Source organism: Phalacrocorax carbo, chromosome Z, assembly GCF_963921805.1.
Source record: "Phalacrocorax carbo chromosome Z, bPhaCar2.1, whole genome shotgun sequence".
NCBI lineage: Eukaryota > Metazoa > Chordata > Aves > Suliformes > Phalacrocoracidae > Phalacrocorax > Phalacrocorax carbo.
The window spans coordinates 10,662,777-10,681,826 of record NC_087548.1 but is presented as its reverse complement, the minus strand read 5'-3'; the positions used below and the strand labels follow the sequence as shown (position 1 = coordinate 10,681,826).

The following is a 19,050-nucleotide window of genomic DNA, read 5'->3' as shown; positions in this document are numbered from 1 at the left end:
GCTCAGGGGGGTTGAGAAGAGGGGATACAGTGTGTGCTTCTTGTTGCAAGGGTAAGAGGACAGAGGGCTAGAGGGTTTCCTCCTTCCCCCCCGGCCCATGTGCCTACAACCCTGTGACCTGACTCAGCCAGCTTTCCCCCATTTACATCTGGGGCACAGTGTGGGGAAGGAAAGGGTTTTTTAATACTCTCGTTTTCTTCATCAGGGCATAATTACGGTGTCATAACACAGCAAATTACAACTTTGCTTTTCCTGTTAGGGTGAGGAGTTCGTCTAGATGCTCCCACCTTTTATTAGCCATTACTCATCCCCCTGGCTGGCAGGAGAAGTACGGCGAAGTCAGGATTCTGACAGATGCCCATTTAAAGCTCATTAAAATTCCTGGGCCTCAGCGTGATTGAAGTCACAGGCTCTCCACATTTCCTTTTGGATTAATGGAAAATGAAGTCCTAATGAATATTTGCTAAGCACAGTTTTCCCCACTAATTTGCTAAAAGGACTGTCATGAAGGAACAGCTGATCCTTTGCATCTTGTGCATTTCCTAGAGATCATGAGGATGGTAACAGGGTTTCTTCCAAATGGGAGGGCTAGTGATATGGTGGGATAATTAACTAATTAGGCACCCGGTCATCTGCTTAGCTAAATTACTTTTGAACCTCAGTGGCCCACAGTCAGGCTCCCCTATTTCATGCCAAGCTTTTCCATCTTCCTCCCACCTCCCGTCTTCCTCTTCCTTAGTCTACTCACTGAGCGAGTACCCCTTCTCCAGTCCTTGCTGCAGTTAATTTTCACACAATGTGGAGTTATTGGCATGACAAACTAGATATGAAACAGTCTGAAAGTGTTAAACAAACACTGACCCCCTTAGGTGTCTGTTAGAAATGAGAAAATTCTGCCCAGGAGAAGACCACGGTCCAGAATAGCAGAGAAAAATTCATTCTTTTATCTGAGCGTGCCCCAAAGCACTTCTGCTGTGGGATTTAAGATACGCATTATAATAGAATGGGTAAAATCTTGGCTTTGCTGCAATTAGTGGCAAAATTCCCACTGACATCACCAGAGCCAGCAGTTTGCTCTGTAAAACTGGCAAATTCTTTCAAAAATGCCAGCTGCATTTCCTGGGGTCTTGGATGTGTTGTGCATGAGTAGGGATTCTTCTGCCTGTGTGTGCGCTTCAAAACACCTACTAAGGCATAAGGCAGACCAGGAGGCATATGACTTCATCTAGTCTGGGTTTAGAGGTTGGGCTCAAGGAAAGAATAACCCTTAGTTCACTTTGAAATCAGCTTTGCGTCACACTGCTCAGACCAAGAGGAAGAGATCAGAGAGTGTGTGAAAAAGCAGAGACCATACTTGAAGCCCAGTTCAGCTCTGAAATGTGTCTGTCTGGGAAACCCATGCTGTGGCTCCACATACCAACTCAGACATTCAAGGCCAAACACACTCTGTTCCCAACCACAGAGGGTTCTGTTAATTTCCAATGTTGAAAACTCCACTTGCTACTGAGAAACATCCTGGGGTAGTTTGATTTTTTTACCATCCTCACACACAAAAATTCTGTCATTAGAATTTAACAAGCAATTTCTTGTTAAATCCATCTATCTGTAAGTTACTTATCATAGTTAGACTCCTTGATAAAGAATTCACAAAACAAGCTCTCTCTGTCTCAGCCATTCTACTGTGTGGGTTTTTTTCCCTGAGTCAAGTTAATCTGGGCACTCCATGGAAGAATGTGTATGGCTGCCTCCTCTTATATACATGTATATTTTTAAAAATCAGAGACATGAGTTTTTCAGCTTGGAATGCTATGAAGAGTGAAGTTAGTTCTCAGTGCACACATGCCATGAGTTTTAAAGGACTCAGGATCACTGGAATAAGAGGAAGATCACAGCTGGTATGGCAAAACCTTAGTGAAGACTCCAACTATCTTGTCAGAGAGAAAGGTCTTGTTTTGGGCTGAGTTAACAGATTATTGGAGATCAGTATACTTGGCATTTCAGGGATGAACACAGTGATAAAATTATTTACCGCACCCTTTATTTCGGCTTTCAAGACAGCTGTAAGTGAGCTCAAAATCTCACCCTCATGACACATTATGAGAAGAAAATGAAGGTTTTCTACCCTAACATCTACCATGGCTTGGTTTAATGGTTTTAAGTTACAGATAATTCTGTTCATTAATACACAGGAAGCACAGATAGCCTTGATTTAGACAAAAAAAGGAAAGAAAAGTTTTAAAGAACACAGTTTAAGAATGGTTTGTAAATTAACAGCAAACCATGCTGGATAATGGAAAAACCTGTGACTGAGGGTGCAGGAACATGTGCCAGAGAACTCTGTGTGGGTCCATGTTGATTTGGCTTGCTTGGACCTGGGTTGCTCTAATCATGCTTCTCACCCTCCAGCTCATTGTTAGTTCTTTAGCCTGGGGACAGCAGCAGATCCAACATATCCCCATGTGTCCAGTCTCAACACGAGTAAACTCTATGCACCTGAGCTGACATCAGGTATCTATCATTGCATCCCCAACACCATGAGTCAGAGTCATAAGGAAAGGCTATAACTAGACTGCTCTTCCAACACTAATTAAAAATGGACTGTTCCATAAGGTTGCATGAAGTTAGTCTGCAGCCTTTTAGTAAGCTGCTCACCTCACCCCTACAACAAATACTCAAAGGCTGTAATTTCATTGCCTCTTCTGCATCTGCTGGCTATTCAGTCCCCAGCATGTTTGAGCACTGGGCAGATGAGAGTCACAAGCCTGCACCACTTTATTTTAATATCTAAGTATACTTCTGAGTTTCAGAAACTACGTCAAGATGAGTAATACCATACAAATCTAAAATTACCTCCAAGTTTTGCCTGGTTGGCATGGCCTGAATCAAGACTTCATCCCTAGCTTTTAGATCTGATCCACCTTATGCACCCTGTCAGCTGCCGGCAGCCTCAGTGCTCATGTGGAAGTAATGACTAATCTCTACAGCAACGATGAAGCAGCCAAGACGCTCTGAGCTTGTTATCCAACTGGGATCTGGGAGCGGAGAGTCAGCTTTGTTATTAACAATGTGATCATCGATGTTATTGTTGTGGTAGGGCTGGTTCATTAACGAATCAATGTTTGTGCACATCCTTGCAAATATAAACTACTCTTCTCAGCACTCAGCATTATTATTATTAGAGTTCCCTCTTGCTGCGTTTTCCTGTTAAAGGTTAGAGATGCTTAAAGGTCTTGACCCTCTGCTAGAAAGGAGCATTGTGCCTTAGAGTGTCTCCCTCTAGCAAGCAGCAGCGAGAGCCACAGCATCTAAACACTGCAGGAAAACATACAACACTGGGAAAAGCAACCTGCATTGGACTGGTGGTTCATAGCATATATCTGGCCCCCAATCATCCTCAATACCAGCTGCTTACAGGAAGGAGTGAGAAGTTATCAGATAACTTGAACACTGGGTGACACTCACCCTCAGCACACAGAGACACACCTTGCCTAGTGAAAACAGGGGTCTTTGGGTAGTGGGTCTTCAAAGTATGCACAAGCTATCCCTTGCTTCTGATGTTTTCTGGCACAATGCTATGCTGAGCAATGATCTGCTCGCCATTTTGTCCTGTGCTTAATCTAGCCCCAGTAAGTAATAAAAAGCAAAGTCCTTCAGCATGGGGGAAACATCTCTGTAATGATACGTTAGGTCTGTGCATCTGTTCTCACAGCAGGGACGTGTACTAGAGCTAATCAGGAGCTGGAAGTTGTGTTCCCCAGGAAATTCTGACATCAGAAAAAAATTAATTCCAAATTAGATCGAAATGCCGACATTTCTAATTTTCTTGCAAAATGAGATTTCTCCCCCAAAGTAGTTCTAGGCCATCAGAATGTTTTAGTTTGATAATGTAATCTTGATTCATTTCATTCTGACTGTTACACTATATTAAAATATTAAATGTCATTATATATATATAATAACACGTATAACATAGAATATATCTGAATTAGTGATCTAACAGAGGATAAAAGTTGAAATGTAATTATTTAAAATTAAGACCTCTACACTAAGCTGAAGCACCTGACTTAAATGCCTCACTTAGGCAAGCAGTTTCCTCCTCTAGTCAAAAGGGAGCAGTGGACTCCCCGGAGGATGGTTGGGACTACCTGAGTGGGTTACCTGTGAAGATCCCACTGCTCCCCATGGACTGTAAAGGGAATGTCACATGGCATGGCTGCCTCACAAAACATTTACATACAATAGTGAGAGATTCCCTCTCCTTACTTTTAATGCCTCCAGTTCAGCCAGCCTGTTCTGCAGACTAGATAACCCAGGTTTCTCTCAGAGTCAATGTAAAGAAACATGTACTTTTACTATACGGTGAATCCCATCCTGATACAGAGATTGTGCTCTAAAAGGGCTGATTTCTGCTTCCAGGTTATCAGTGGAAAGGACTAGACCAGCTAGTCTAAATAACAGGACCTCATTCTCTAAATAGCAAGTGTCTGAAATCACGTTACTGGCTTCTAATGAAGGGCCACCAGTGCTTCATCACCTACTAAACTCTATTCCAATGCAACTGCATTTTTATCCACATTCTTTTGCTTGTCTTTAACACAGACCCCCCTTGGACATTGCTGCCTACATTGCTAGCAGGTCTTTCCATGGTCCTTGCATATCAGCATGCTTCCTTTCCTGTGGACAGAGGAGATCTCAGCAGTGACTCCCCATGAGGATGTTCCCACATATCACTGTTAGTGCCAATGATGCCATGCCACATATGGAAATTGACAAAAGACTCAGTGGATCTGGGATCCAAAGCAACTGGGTGTTTAATGGGTACTCTCTTCATGTATGTGGAGGAGAACCAATGTGGTAGAGATGGAGTGGACCAGAAAGGAGGACAGCCCATTTACTCACCTTCTCTCTGTTGCTGTGGGATCATAGGAGGTGGCTGTGGGAACGCTTGGCTAATCTGGCCATAAGCAGCAGGATAAGCAGCTATAGGGGAGAGAAAGAGAGAGAAGAAAGAGGGACAGATTTCAGTGCTGGGAAGCAAGGAGCTTTTACTCCATCCTACCAAGCTGGAGGTGGGCTTTACCCCTGCATTTTGGCTCTGGGAAAGGCCATCTCATGCAGCCTGAGATGTGGCGGAAGAACGACAGTCATGTTCCACACAGTGCAGATGGCCCTGAGCACCCACCCTCCCTTCAGCTTTGTCAGCAGTAACACTGGGGACAGCTATGTGGTGTAAATGGGGGTCACCACTGAGATCCTTCCCAGCAGAGATGCATAACCATCCCAGATGGCACCACAAACTCATTCATTCACAAGCTCAGCGCGCTGATGCCCATGCTGACAGCCACGCACAGAGCGCATGCACACACACACATTTTTTCCCTGTGTAATCTCTTTTGCACCCTGATTAATTCATACTCTCATAAAAACAGTTCACACGTGTGTTTCCTCCCTTACTCTAACCTTTGTGTGAGCACACTGTATAGGCAGAGTTGCACATACACTGTCAGATATACATTTTCTTTCATGTCTGTAGAGACTTCCTCTCTGTCACATAAACACAGTGGAAAGAGTGTGCAGCAATTAAACAATTTTCCCCACCTCAGCTCCCCCACCAAGCAGACAAGGGGAGCCACTCAGTACCACAGATGGTAGATGATGTGCCTTGCTGCTAAAAATACAGAGTATGGGTCGTCTGTGAGCCCAGAGAGAGAGGGATAGGGGCCATGTGTGTGCAGAGGGGTTAATTAACAGCTCAAAGGGTTGAGCTGCTTCCCATCTATCAAACCTCACAAGCAATAAATGACAATAGCTAAAACACCGGCAAATGAAGCCCTACATGGAGAATTAAATTAAGTTTCCAGATACAGCGCTGACATGAGATTATAGCCATTCTTCAGCAGGAGCCCATGATTGCTCCAGTTACCACAGGAAATAATGACTTTGGGGTGGCAGCTTCCTCACAACGTTGGCCATGGAAACCTCGCAAAGGGAGGCTGAACACGGCAGGGTCATGGTCTGCACCAGGTCACTTTGACTGGTGTCAGTCCATCAACTGGAAAGGAGCTGCTCAGCATAGAGGGTGATATGAGTGTAGGCTAACCCATTGGGAGCCATGGAGAAAGCTGCCAGGAAACCAGTAGTACATCTGTGTATCTCCTAAGCAAGCCTCAAATTAACTAACTGGGGTAAGGCCAGTGTAAAATACCATAAAATATGGATATGCACAGATGTAAGACACCCTGCCAGTCTCTGCAGGGTCTGGTTGTCCATCTCCCCTCCTCACTGCAGCACTCGGGATTCCTGTTTTAGACAGTGCTCTGATTTTGCACTTGTGCACTGTGCTAAGCAGACTGGATCTGGACTCAGCAATGAAGCTGTACCAAGGCACAGGTCAGTGGGAGTCTTTTCCTTGGAAAAAGGAGGAGGGTTGCCTCCCTAGGGAGAGAAGACCCTGGGCTTTATGTTTGTTTTCACAAGAAGTGCAAATTTAACCTGAGAGTCTGTGGCACCCAGCTTGCCCCCGTACCATCAAACACCTCCCTCCCCCCAACCCCTGAGGTGTGTTCAGAGATTAAAGGCTTTAGAGAAGAGAAAGGTTTATTGGGAGAAAGTGTTAATACTAACGACCTGCATACTGCTGCACTCCAGCGTAGGCTTGCTGCAAGGGATCTGCTGCAGTGGGGCTCTGTGCTGTGGAGACAGAAGACAGAGAAGGAATTAAGGGGTTAAAACATGACAGGCACTCTCTCCCTCTCTTCTCTCATCAATATATGGTGTGAGACAAACAGACCCAGGGGTGGAAGGTCCCAGAAGAGGAGCAGCTTGCTCTCCCTACAGACAGGACTGCACAGAGCCCCCATGATGGCCAGGAGGGCTCTGTCCTCCTGCTGTCACCCTGTGAGACTTTGGAGGAGAGGGCAAGCAAACCTCTCCCTTCCTTTCCCAGGCTTAAATCATGTAGTCAATCTTTGATTTGCGGATTTTTGCATTTCAGTAATCAACCCAAAAAAGCCCTCATCTTAAACCAGGACTGACACTGTGCTATGTGCTGTGCAAACTCAGATCTGTGACAGCTACAGTTGCATGAAACTTTCAATCAGAGCAGAAAACAACAGGGGCATAGCAGGAGGAAGGAGAAGAGAACAAAGCAGTGGCTCCTGCCATCCCAACAGCCCTTTGAAGGACCACGTTGCTGCCAGGCAGTCCCCTGTGTGAGAGGAGATGCTGCTTGCAGGGGAGGGGGACACTGCTTGTCTGCTCCAGGGAGGATGCTGTGAATCTCTGCATAAGGCATGCAGTCCCTTGCTGGCTTCAAAGTGCATTTTCTCTCTTTACAAGTGTGCATTCCTCCCCCCTAAAACTGTTTATTTTTGTGAAACTTTGAAGTCTAGCTCAAATACAACCAAAGCTAGTTAAGGTATTTTTTTCCTTTTCCCCTTTGGTTGTTAGGGAGAGAAAAAAAGAACACAAGAGAAACGTGTTGGATAAGCTCTTTCTTTATCTGCAGCAATAAAATATTTAAAGCAAAGCTTGGCTGAACCTCCAGTCCAAATGTCACCTTGGCCCTAATATTTCACTTCTTGTTATGAGTTTAATTTGTATTTATTGGTGCTGCACAGTTCTACATTTACAAAGTCCCTCTGGCTTTGTACTTGTAGGATGATCCCTTAGGGAGCTGCCACTTTCCCCCCTCCATCCCATCTTCTTCCTTCTTTCAAGCACGGAGGTGTGCCTGGAGGCAGAAGCTTGGAGGCTGCAAAGGTGTGGACCTCTTAGAAGGAAATCTAGTGCCGTTGACCTACCCAAGGAGAGACACTGACTGTATGCCAAAGAGTGGGGGAGGTTGGCAAACGTGAGTGTTATAGAACCAAGGAACATGGACAAAGTGTTTTCTTACAAATGTAAATATCAGCTTCAACCTTAACTTCAAAGATCATCATTGATCATGATGGAAGCTTGCAAAGCCTTGCACTTATCTCCCAAAGTACAAGGAGCAATGGTGAGAAGACCAAACTTTGAGGGGCAAACCCAACTAGCTGGCTAAGGCTTGGAGGCTCCTGTTCATTATGGCCATTACTGGATCAGAAGAATTTTGAAGATGGGGTCATCAAAGGAAGAAATAATTGGGGCTGCAGTCTTAGGTTAGAAGTGTTTTTGTTGATTCCCTAGATGACTTTTGGCAGGTCCCTCAATATGTGCATATGTGAAATGGGAAAGCACTGTCCTAGTGTAAGGATTTTCACCCCTTGAAAAGGGGTGTGAGAAGAACACATCAAAACCTCCGGAAGATCGGTGGCAGGCACAGTAGAGATGAAAAGCTGCGTTATTAAAGATTAGATGATCCATGAAACTGGAGGAAATGCTTAGAAAATATAAAAACTGTTTCCACTTATTTCTGCCTTCTTGAAGAAGGAAGCAACTAAAGTCTGTTCTTTTTAACCTCTGCTCAAAACTGTTTTCCTCTAAAAACAGAATGTTGAGCATGTTGCTCCAGAAGAAAACTGAACAGCTATGAAAGGTTGAGTGATACCTCAGTTATGTACCCCTTTGGGAGAATGGATCATAAATAACTTGGAATGTCTAAGATGACCAAGTCCTGTCAGGTAGAAGATATCTCCTGAGGAAGGTGAGGGAACATGTGGTAAAAGGAGAAAATCTTTATAAGACAGCTATGGCTTTACAGTCTGCAGTAAAGGAGATGATCTACCATGTCTGCCCCAAAGGCAACTGCCCTACCTTGGTTGCGCTCATCTGTTTATAGAGCTAGAAGAAATTGTCTCCACCGCTCAGGAGCTACACTCACAGCATTTCCTTCCTCTCCAGCTGTGGCATGCTTATTCTTTGTCTGGCATGTTGACAGTTAGCAATGACTGTGTCTTCATTGATACGGGAGAAGCCACTGAGCGGTACCTGTCTGACTGTCATTCTTTCCTATATTCTTTGCCTTAGCTGGACACACACGGGAACTGCCCACTCTCCCAGTTATAGCTGAGTCTATGTCCTGAACAGGACCATACAGCTCACTGCCGAGCTGCTCTCCTCACCCTGTCTGTGGATATCTTGCCTGCCTTTGGGGCCATACTCTGCCCATTGTAACTAAGACGTTCTGCTTAGGAAATATACACTGAAAATCATGGTTCACCTCTAAGATTAAATATTAAAACTGGACAAATGCTTTATTTAGAGGGTTTGGAACAACCCTTTAAATGCAGCTTTTTTTGCTCCAACAGAAAGCTTTTAGAGTTCATTATTTTTCTGAGTCTTTACAACTTGTCAGCAAGGGTAGTATCTAATCAGGTGTTTCTTTCTCAGGAGGCTGCCTTGTGCCCCAGATCACACAGGTAATTTCCTCCTGGCTCACAGCACATCCAAGCCAGTGGGAAGACACTCTCCCCTGATTTCAGTCAGCTTTGCACCAAGCTAGAAATCACTTACTCATAGGTAAAGAAGATGCAAGGTGCCTGGTCTAACACAGAGGACCATAACACTGGCCTAACCATCCCCGGACACTTTTGAAAAGTAGTGAGTTGAAAGCATCCCTGGGCTGTAGTACTAGGCACCATAAGGAGGCAACAACCACTGGCTTGAAGTTTTGTGCTTTATTCACTGCCTCACACACTACCTTGGCTCTTGGGGAAAAGCAGTGGTGGCAAGTCACCACTTGCAGGAATTTAACTTGGCATCTCTTAAAACCAAAAGTGATGACTTTAGGTCACTGAAGAACTTGTCTTCCTTAGATTGAATAGTGTGTTTACTCAGGAAATGAAGATGTGACTTCAGTACAGTGGGTGTATCCATGCTGGCCAACACAGACTATGAAGATGTAGGGGCACAGACTCCAGGGCTGGCTGGGTAACTCAACAAAAAGCCAAGGTAGCTTGGGCAGCCATGAGTGTATCTTCATGCTGCTGCCTACTCCACTAGATGAATTAAACCTAGTGAAAAGCATAACTGCCTGTGCTTCCAGTTGTAGTATGGATGAAGCCAATGGCTGGTATCGATCCAGAAATCTCAAGACACAGATTAGACATTTGAGGAAGTTGTGGCCATTCTGTGTTCAGCAAAGTGACAGCCCTCTTACATTCTAATGACCCATGAGAATTTCAGCAAGGGCTCAGATGTACAAGGGGCTGACCATCCAGAGCCAACCTGTCCCAGGGGTTATGTGTGACTGTAGGCTGGAGCACACCATGTGCTAAAATTCAAAGTGATGGGAAGGCATGAATTGTTTCTGTGCCTCAACACAAGGAGACCCTGAGGGAAGGTTGCTTTATTCCTCCATAAGATACACATAACTTTATAGGGTGTGCAGCCCTGTGGCCTTCACATATATCATGCTGCACTAGGGTAGGAGAGTTACCCTGTCTCATACACCTTTTCTCCTCATCCACCTTTCTCCTCATCCACCTGGCCAGTCTTTTCTGTTACTGCAAAGATTAGTTGAACAAAAGCATGCAGGGCTGGGAAGAAACCTTAGCTCCTCTGCATGCTGTCTGTGCCAGGGTGTAAGCTCCCTGTGGCACGGAAGCTAAGTAGCTGAGTAAGGGCTGGAAAGAGCTATAAGGGTATAAGAGACACTAGATGAGGGACATGGATATCATAAAGCACCTTAAAGGGGCTTTTGGATGAGAACTAGCATGTCTCTAAGTTGTAACATCATCAAAAGACCTTGAATGTTCTGGTGACTGACTGTGCAATTGTGCCCATAGATAATATTTGAAATAGCTTTCCCTATGGTCAGACTCCTGCAGATCTTATGTCCAATGTACAGACATTTAAGACATTAAATGTGATGTAATGCACACACTGATGACCAGCTGGTGAAAGGAAAGAAGCAGAGAGGCTCCTGAAAGGCCAGAGGACAACTATCAATCATGTCAGCCCTGCTGAAGTTCATGGACCCTTGCTGCTTTACAGAGGCTGAGGATCTGGCCTTGCCAGGGAAAACTAAAGGTGTAGTGTGAAAACAGATACTAATAGTAACTTCAGTTGGCAGCTCAGGACAAGAACCTTATCCCTGGACATTGCTTCTATATTAATTCGGTCATTTCCATATCTCCATGGGAAAAATCCTGCTCAGATACAATTGTCTCTTTGTGAGACAATCCTGGCCAAGATGCCACAAGGTGACCATGGCAGATAACCTTCCATAAACCTGGAGACATAAAACAAGCCAATGACCTACTATATGGCCATAAATATAAATTTAACGAAGGCAGCACTTATTCATTAGGCAGAAGTCAAGAAATGACTCCCAAGTCCTTCAAAGAAAGTAGATCCGTTAATGTCACTTTCTGAATCCTCTGCCTGATGCCAAAAACCGAGGATGATTTCCCAAGTCAGCATGAAATACCAGTGCTTTAAAATTAACACCAGGAAGCTTTCTTACTACTGATATATCTCTAGATTGAAATCCAGCTCTTAAAGGGGTGTTCAGCTTGTGTTAGGCCCGACATTTAGCTTTTGTCAGAGAATGAAAGGATGGAAGTGGCAGAATGAAGCATGTTGTTAAAAATAAATAAGATCGGTTTAAGTGGTGTTCTATAAAGAATGCCTCCTGAGATGCCAGTAACCTGGCTACAGAGTCTGGCCAAGAGGAGCTGTTATATACATGCCCCAGGTGAAAACAGTTGTAGGGGACAGAGGGCTAAAGTCTGATGTGATAGTCAGAGGTGTAAATCAGGAGGAGCTGCACTGAAGACAGTAGAGGGGGTGAGGGAAGAGGATGGCGGTTACTGCTTAAGCCATCAAAAGGGGGACCTCCAACCCCCTCAGTGGGGTATGGGACCGTGTCCCTGTCTCAGCTCGGGGTAGGAGAAAGCCAAGGATATCTGCTTTCTGAAATCAGAGGGGTCCAGTGATTCTGACAAAACCAAGGTCTGACACATGTTGGGCCCCTAAGACACCTTGGGATTTCACTGTGGTGGAAGGAGTCAGCAAACCTTACACTGATATGATATCCCCTGCTTCTGACTACTGACAGACATGCTTTTTTCCTCCTGCTTCACTCCATATTGCTGCACTGTTCCCTGCACAGATCTACAAGAAGGTGTTATCACCCAGATCCACAGTTTTGTGGTCTGCCCCACTTATTCATTCCTCTCACTGTCCTGGAGGTATTTTACACCTCTCCCTGGAGTGCAGCTTGGACATTCTCACCTCTGGGAAGGTGGATGGGAGAGGAGGACAATCAAAGATAGACACCACTGTTCAGATGATGGAGGAGATATAAAATAATGATAGCAAAAAAAAAAAATCTATGTGAAGGCCAGGATTAAAATAAATAAATAAATAAATATGTGGGAGGGCTCTATTCACCTTCTCCTTAAATCCAATTTAAATCACTCTCTACAGCCCTAATCTATATCCATAATTATATCATTTCGTACAACAAGCTTGCAAGAGGTCTTAAGAAATTTATGTAGATTAAAATTCATGGGTGCCATAGTACAGATTCCATATTATTAAGATTGATTAGGACAGCTGATGCTGTGATTAAAGAAGCCAGCGTTTACTGTTGTAATTAATTAGGTATTCAGACACAACAATAACTGCAATAACAGAAAGAATGTGCTGATCCGGCAGAAAACAGAGACTGATCCTGTGTTTTATAGTCTTGCTTCACCATTTAGGGGCTGGACACCACTCAAAGACATATTGTTCCTCTGTCCCTTCCCCTACACATCAAAGGAGCCAGAGGGCATCTGTGCCCTCTGCTCCATTCTGATGGAAGAGCCCTTTCAGTAGCATCCTCAGGTATTGTAGATGCTTGCTTGGGACAACATATGGGCTTGCTATAAAATTCATGTAGTTCATCCCTGGAAATCAGGATTATCTTCATTATTTTTTTAATAGCCCTACCTCCAAGCTCCATCCCTAATCAGGCCCCTGCTGCGATGGGTGCTGTGCAAACACGTGATAGGAGTCGTGTCTGGAAATTAAGAACTTCCAGTGAACAAAGCAAGAAAGACACAGAAAACTCAGAAATGTCGGAGAGTTGGAGGTAGCTGGCCAAGTGACGTACTACTAATACAACAGCAGACTTAGGACCAGGCTTCCCTCCCTGCCTAAGGCCGCAAACACATAAGTCAGGGTCAGGTTTTAAAAGCCATTAAGGCACTTAACTCCATATTTTTGGGAAGCTTAGTTTAAGCTTATTTTCACCTTTGAAAATAAGGCACTTAGGTGCCTCTGAAAATGTCAACACAGAGCCTGATTTGTATTTACACCTTCTTCCAGATCAGAGGAGAAAACACTTTGGCTCTGGAAAGGCTCCCACAACTGCCTTAAACAACCTCATTCATTATGGCTGCAGCATGATCATTGGAACTACATGGCATCATTAAAGTAGCTTAGACTACAATTGAAGATGGCAACTTGTTATTATATTTTTAATGAGTGCATTCCTTCACTTATTTATTTTACCGGTAAAGCGTGGTTTATGGCACGTGGCAGATTGTTACAAATGGGTCAAATAAAAGCTTCCTAGTCATAATGATGTTTCAGCTGCTCACTATTGCAGTTTCAGAACTGCTGATACAAAATATGACCAGGAAAGCTCTCACCCAGAGATTTAGGGTGGGCAAACACACCACAGCCAAAGATTTCCTGTAGTAAGTAACTTAGCCTTGGGGCCACTGAGCCAGGTATGTTTCTAGGGCATGGTGTACATCTGGACTGAATACTGTGGGTCTTGGTTTTCATCCAGGACCTTCTACAGGGTCAGGCAAGTCACTCTTTTTCTGTTCTCCTGATTCATCTTCTTTCTAAACTCTTCTTGTCTGACATCTTTCAGGACTGAAATGTCAGGGTTGACAATGGGGCTGGGGAAGTCCCCTCTATACAAAAAGGATGCGGACAGGCTGGAAGGGGTCCAGAGAAGGGCCACCAGGATGATCAGAGGACTGGGAAGCCTCCCACACGAGGATAGGCTGGGAGAGCTGGGTTTGTTCAGCCTTGAGAAAAGGAGGCTCAGAGGGGATCTCATCACCAGGTACCAGTACTTAAGGGGCAGCTACAAAGAAGATGGAGACTCCCTTTTTACGCAGTGTCACATGGAGAGGACAAGGGGGAATGGACACAAATTGCTCTTGGGGAGATTCCGATTGGACACCAGAGGGAAATTTTTCACAGTGAGGACTGTCACCCGTTGGAATAATCTCCCCAGGGAAGGGGTTGACTCGGCCATGTTGGACACCTTCAAGGGTCGTCTGGACAGGGAGCTGGGCCATCTTGTTTAGACTCTGCTCTTCCTAGAAAGGTTGGACTAGATGATCCCTGAGGTCCCTTCCAACCTGGGATTCTGTGATTCTGTGATTCTGTGAAGTCAGTCCCTTTCTCTGACTGCACAAGTGAAGCTGTGATCTTGCCCAAAGCCACTGGATGGTCTGTGTTGTGATCAGGACTGCTCCTGGACTGACTGGTCCAGAGCAGCAGTCTGCCCATCAGCAGTGCTGCTAGCTAATTGACAAGCTAATAGATAAGGCTGTCATACTATCATGCTGGCAACTCCTCCCCTACAAAATTATCTTGGGTAATGATAATAATTACAGTTGGAGTTTGAATCCTGTCTCTGCTGGCAATAGGTGAAATTGGTTATTGCCTGATAGCTTTTTGTTGAACCATAGAAAATGAATTGATTGTCTCAGTTCAGTTCCTAAGACATGAGTTTCTACAGCACAGGAATTCACTGTGGGGGGCACCTTTACTGCCAGTCTCAGTGGTGACTTGGAAACATGTGGGCATAAAGGCTTGGCTGCCCATTCTTACTGACAGGTAGTCCTCACTGGAGAGGGCTAGACCCCAAATAGGGTATGAATTGGAACTTGCAGTCTTGCTAGCCGAGGTGTACCCACAAAGGGGAGTGGGGGGACCTCTGCTGTGTCTGCAGAGAGGACAGGTAGAGCTAATCCTGTCAGTGGTGGGCAGCCAGAAACAGAACCACTGTATGTCTGAGAAGAGTAAATAAGACAACGTTTTTAACGTTCCTTGAGCAACCAAGGGAACTTTGCTTTTGTTTACCTCAGCAACCTAAGCCCAGACTAAATGCACTGAAGAATGCAGCATCCTGGAAAGCATTCCCCATCTGAGGGTCCACAAAGCTGCTATACCACTGGATCCAACCCTGGCTGTGGTCAAGCTGGATAGCTCTTGGTCCAGGAAGAGTAAGTTTATTTGCCAGCTGTTGGACTCTATGAGGTATATTTCTGCTTCTTCCTGGGCACATCACTGGGCAGAAGACCACACAGCAGTCCTCACTCTTTACTGGGGGCTCTGCTCTATACCTCTGTCCTGTTCCCTGATTTCACTGACCCTTTTACAGCCAATCTCTTCTCTCCCTTGTTTGCTGCCCTTTGCTTTCCCCATTTCTTATCTCTCCCTCCCCCTCTCTTCCCAAGGAGGCTTTATTTTTGTTGTGGGCATTTTGACCATGTCCCTCACAATGCAATCCAGTAGGGCAGGACCTATTACCAGAGAGCCGAGTGCTGATGGTGTGAGACACAGCAGAAGCCAGTGCAGATGGTCTCCACTGTTATTATACATCACACACTGTTACAAGAGAGACACTGGGCTCTAGGTGGCTAAGAAGCTTTGGCAGAAGAGTGTAATCCCTATGGCTAATGTGGAAATGGCAAATGCTCTTGTGCTGCTGCAAAATGACTCACAAGATCATGGCACAACAGATTATGCTCTTTGTCCCCACTATTTGTTGTGACACATTGCCATGTTCAATAGCTCTGCAAGCTGAAAGATTAAAGGGCAGGCATTAATACACAAAAAGGTCAGATCTCCAAAGGGGCTCAGGCTAGGGGAAGGGGAAATATTTACTCCCTTGTTATTCTGTCCATGCCAAAAAGTGCACTGTGAGGCATTATGTACTGGCTGAGCTTGGAGAAGGTGAGAGCATGGTTTGCAAAGAGTATGCCTGCAGGGAATGGCTTTCTAGTGCTACTGCATGGATCCATAGCCTGGCCAGAGCCACAGAAAAAGCTAATTCCTGCAGGGACTGGGGCTCTCATCAGAGACCTGGTGAGTAGGGACTTTTGACCTACTCTTGCCTTTGCTCCAAAGCCATGAATAGTTCAGTAGTCTGACTCAAATGATACTCTATGTCTTCCTACTCTGGACAAAAGGAATCTTAAAAAAAGAGCACAAGCAAAGAGAGAAAGGAAGAGTGAAACTACAGAGTAAATACAATTACATGATATGGACCTGGTTTTATAGTGCAAAGACTGTGCAGTTCTGGAGCTATTTAGATGCAGCATCAAAAATATTTTAGCTAGACATGAAGGTGGACGTGTAGACAAACTGCACAATTAATGGGATTTATTTGGATCTCAATGATGTGGATATCATGCATCTACAGATTTTGATTGTCCTACTTGGTTGTTTTCAGGCAACAAAGAACATTTTGTTACAGGATATGATGGTGTGAACTGACATTTGGGTTTTTGTGGAGTATGAAAGAGTTTCTGAGAGCAAAACTCAGGCTTTAAACAATATATGGCAAGTCATAATCACAGCAAGACTGTGGTTATGTACATAATACTGCAGCACTACTAGCCACTTTCAGAATGAGAGAGATACCATAAAAGAAAGTTGTTTGGAAGATGCTGACTTTGGATAGGGAGTGGGCTTTTCTTTTCTTATCTATAATGTAAGTGCAATTGCATGCTCAGCTTTAATATTTTATTTTTACCCTCGCATTTAGAAACACAGACATGCAGAACCACAAGGCAGTGCCAGTAACAAATGCTACAAAGTGCAAAAAATCCCTTTGTGAACAATGGTGGAATAAGCTGCCCAGTGATGAAAATTTCTTTCTAACACCAAGCAATTAGTGGCTGGCTTATATCATAAAGCATGAAGGTTTGTGTCTTTTCTACATTTTCATCCAGTCTAATATGGCTGTGGATGTTCTCATTACCCATATAAATGTCTAATCCTTTTTATTAATGCTGCTAAGCTCCAGGCCTCAACAAAGCCTGTGGCAAGGAGTAAAGTTTTGGAGAGTGCATAAATGCTCATGAGAAGGAAAAGAATAAGACAGGGCAAACACATGATGTGTCCTACACCCAAACTGCTGCAAAGGGGCTTGTTTGTTGGGACTTTCATTGCTAGCAGGGACAGGCAGAAATAAAATGGGAGGTGAGGGTTTGGCTTGTCACTGGTCCCTTTACACCTCTGCCATAACTTAAGAAGTCACTAAGCTATGGGGAAGCTGAGCACCGAGAAGCTGAAGACACCAAGATAAATGCAACTTTTGCACGAAGCAGACTATTTGGATGTCAGCTTTACCAGCAGAAAGGAGCTTCTCTGCCTGCAGCAGAGTGGATCAAAGATGACTGTCACTTTTCAGTGTGTTAGGCTGTTGGTGTCTGTGCATGGACTTACTGTGAATTGCTGGCTGAGCAAGTCTTTCCAGAACTCGGAATCAGATTAAGGACATCAACTATTATATAATCATAGATGAAATACCTAACTGGAAGCTTTCTTTAATTAGGGGGGTAGTTGGAGATAGTAACAAAAGCTCAAGTCATTAGGATTCATCTAGAAAGATCATCTTTTCTCTGCAGCAATGGATAATGGAAGATTAGCTACAAGGATCTAGATAAACCAGAAAAAAAGATAGACATAGAAATGGATGAATAAACAGATGATAGGCTCGCAAACAGGTAGTCACTTAGATGGATAGTTGAACAGATGGCTATATTTATACAACCTTAAAGATAGAGTGCTTTCTTGGTGCTGTGGTTGAGCTCACTGAGCATACTAAGGGCTCCCTGCAATCTTCTGATGCGTCTGTAAGCCTCCAAGAGCTCCCCATCCCTCTAAGCTGCTACAAACATATGTATGCATCTAACTTGTAGCACAGTAAGCCCCTTGATTTCAATTCCGCTTAAAGCTGAACTCATGGCTAGATATTTACAACGTGTGTATGTGGAGGATGATAATTATTTTTCAACCCTTGCTATTTCTAGGTTTTCCTTTGTTGTATTCATAGGGCATTTTTTTTTTCAGTGGAATAGTCTGACCTGTAAATAGGTAAGACTTTTGTGTTTCTATGTTATGTGATATTTTTCCTTATAGCTCATAAAAGTTCTCTGTGGTGTGTTGAATCTTCTGAATTTTCAGGACTGGCTGAGATTGAAATAATTTTTTTTTCTTAGGGGTTTTGTGGGATTTTTGGCTGGAGCATCTGACTCAGTGTTTGATTTCCTGACAGACTAGATCAATCTATGGGTGCCCCAGGGTAAAATACCTAGATTTTTGTTGTTATGATTGTTACTAATACATGTACAGCAATGGTAAGGAATGCCTTCCCAGGAGAAGTACAACTTGGAGGACAAGGCTATCTCAATTCTTGATGATGCTGAAAAAGTTTAGATGTGCATTAAGGACTGGTAAACTCCTGAGTTCTTGGTGATTACAGCTTCAGAGTGTCTATATATTTGTAAGTAGAGGTATAGAGGATGGCATGTATCCTCTAACCTCCCTCATTCATCCCTGACTGCCAAGGTTTGCAAAATCACTCCTTCAGTGCTGGCATCCGTTGAGCTGTCACAGTCTGAATCCCAGCAGCAGTTCTCTGGTGGTGTGCCATAAAAGGGTGAATGAGAGCCAGTTTTGTGGCTATATTAAAGGAGCTTCAGCCTCCGGGCCTGGTAAGGCAACAGGGTCTAGATGCAGTGAGCATATCGGGGACCAACACCTGCTGCCTGCACACATGGTCTGAGCCATGGAGCAGTTTGGGTCAGCAGCCGTGCGGATGCTCTGGACCAGAGCCATCTGGTTGCAAGAGAATCCCAGCAGAAGGTACCATTGGTGGGTGCTAGGAGATACAAACAGGCTTAGCACAGCTCCTTTAAGGCCAGCCAGGAGCAAGACCCTAGGAGATCTGCTAGCATGAACTGGTCAGACCTCAAATCAAATTTTAGTTAAAGCAAAACACGCTGGGTGTCTTGACTGTATTCACCAGAGAAGCCATCCAACAGATGAGCACTCAGCATAATTCTTCAGCATAAAAATTTTGTACCTCCAACATGGCCC

The 19,050-nt window shown here is 44.4% G+C and overlaps 1 protein-coding gene across 8 annotated transcripts in view; it reads right to left on the bottom strand.

The window, feature by feature from the left end:
- Positions 1-19,050, bottom strand: part of CELF4 (CUGBP Elav-like family member 4) — a 720,771-nt gene that overhangs the window by 49,292 nt on the left and 652,429 nt on the right. For 4 of the 8 annotated variants that reach the window (XM_064438557.1, XM_064438561.1, XM_064438559.1 and 1 more), the window contains exons 9-10: positions 6,625-6,690; positions 4,900-4,980 (exon numbers count right to left, since the gene is read on the bottom strand). In XM_064438557.1, coding sequence (XP_064294627.1) covers positions 4,900-4,980; positions 6,625-6,690 — 147 coding nt within the window. The remainder of the gene's footprint in view (positions 1-4,899; positions 4,981-6,624; positions 6,691-19,050) is intronic. The other 4 variants (XM_064438558.1, XM_064438563.1, XM_064438560.1 and 1 more) reach the window with 1 other exon arrangement.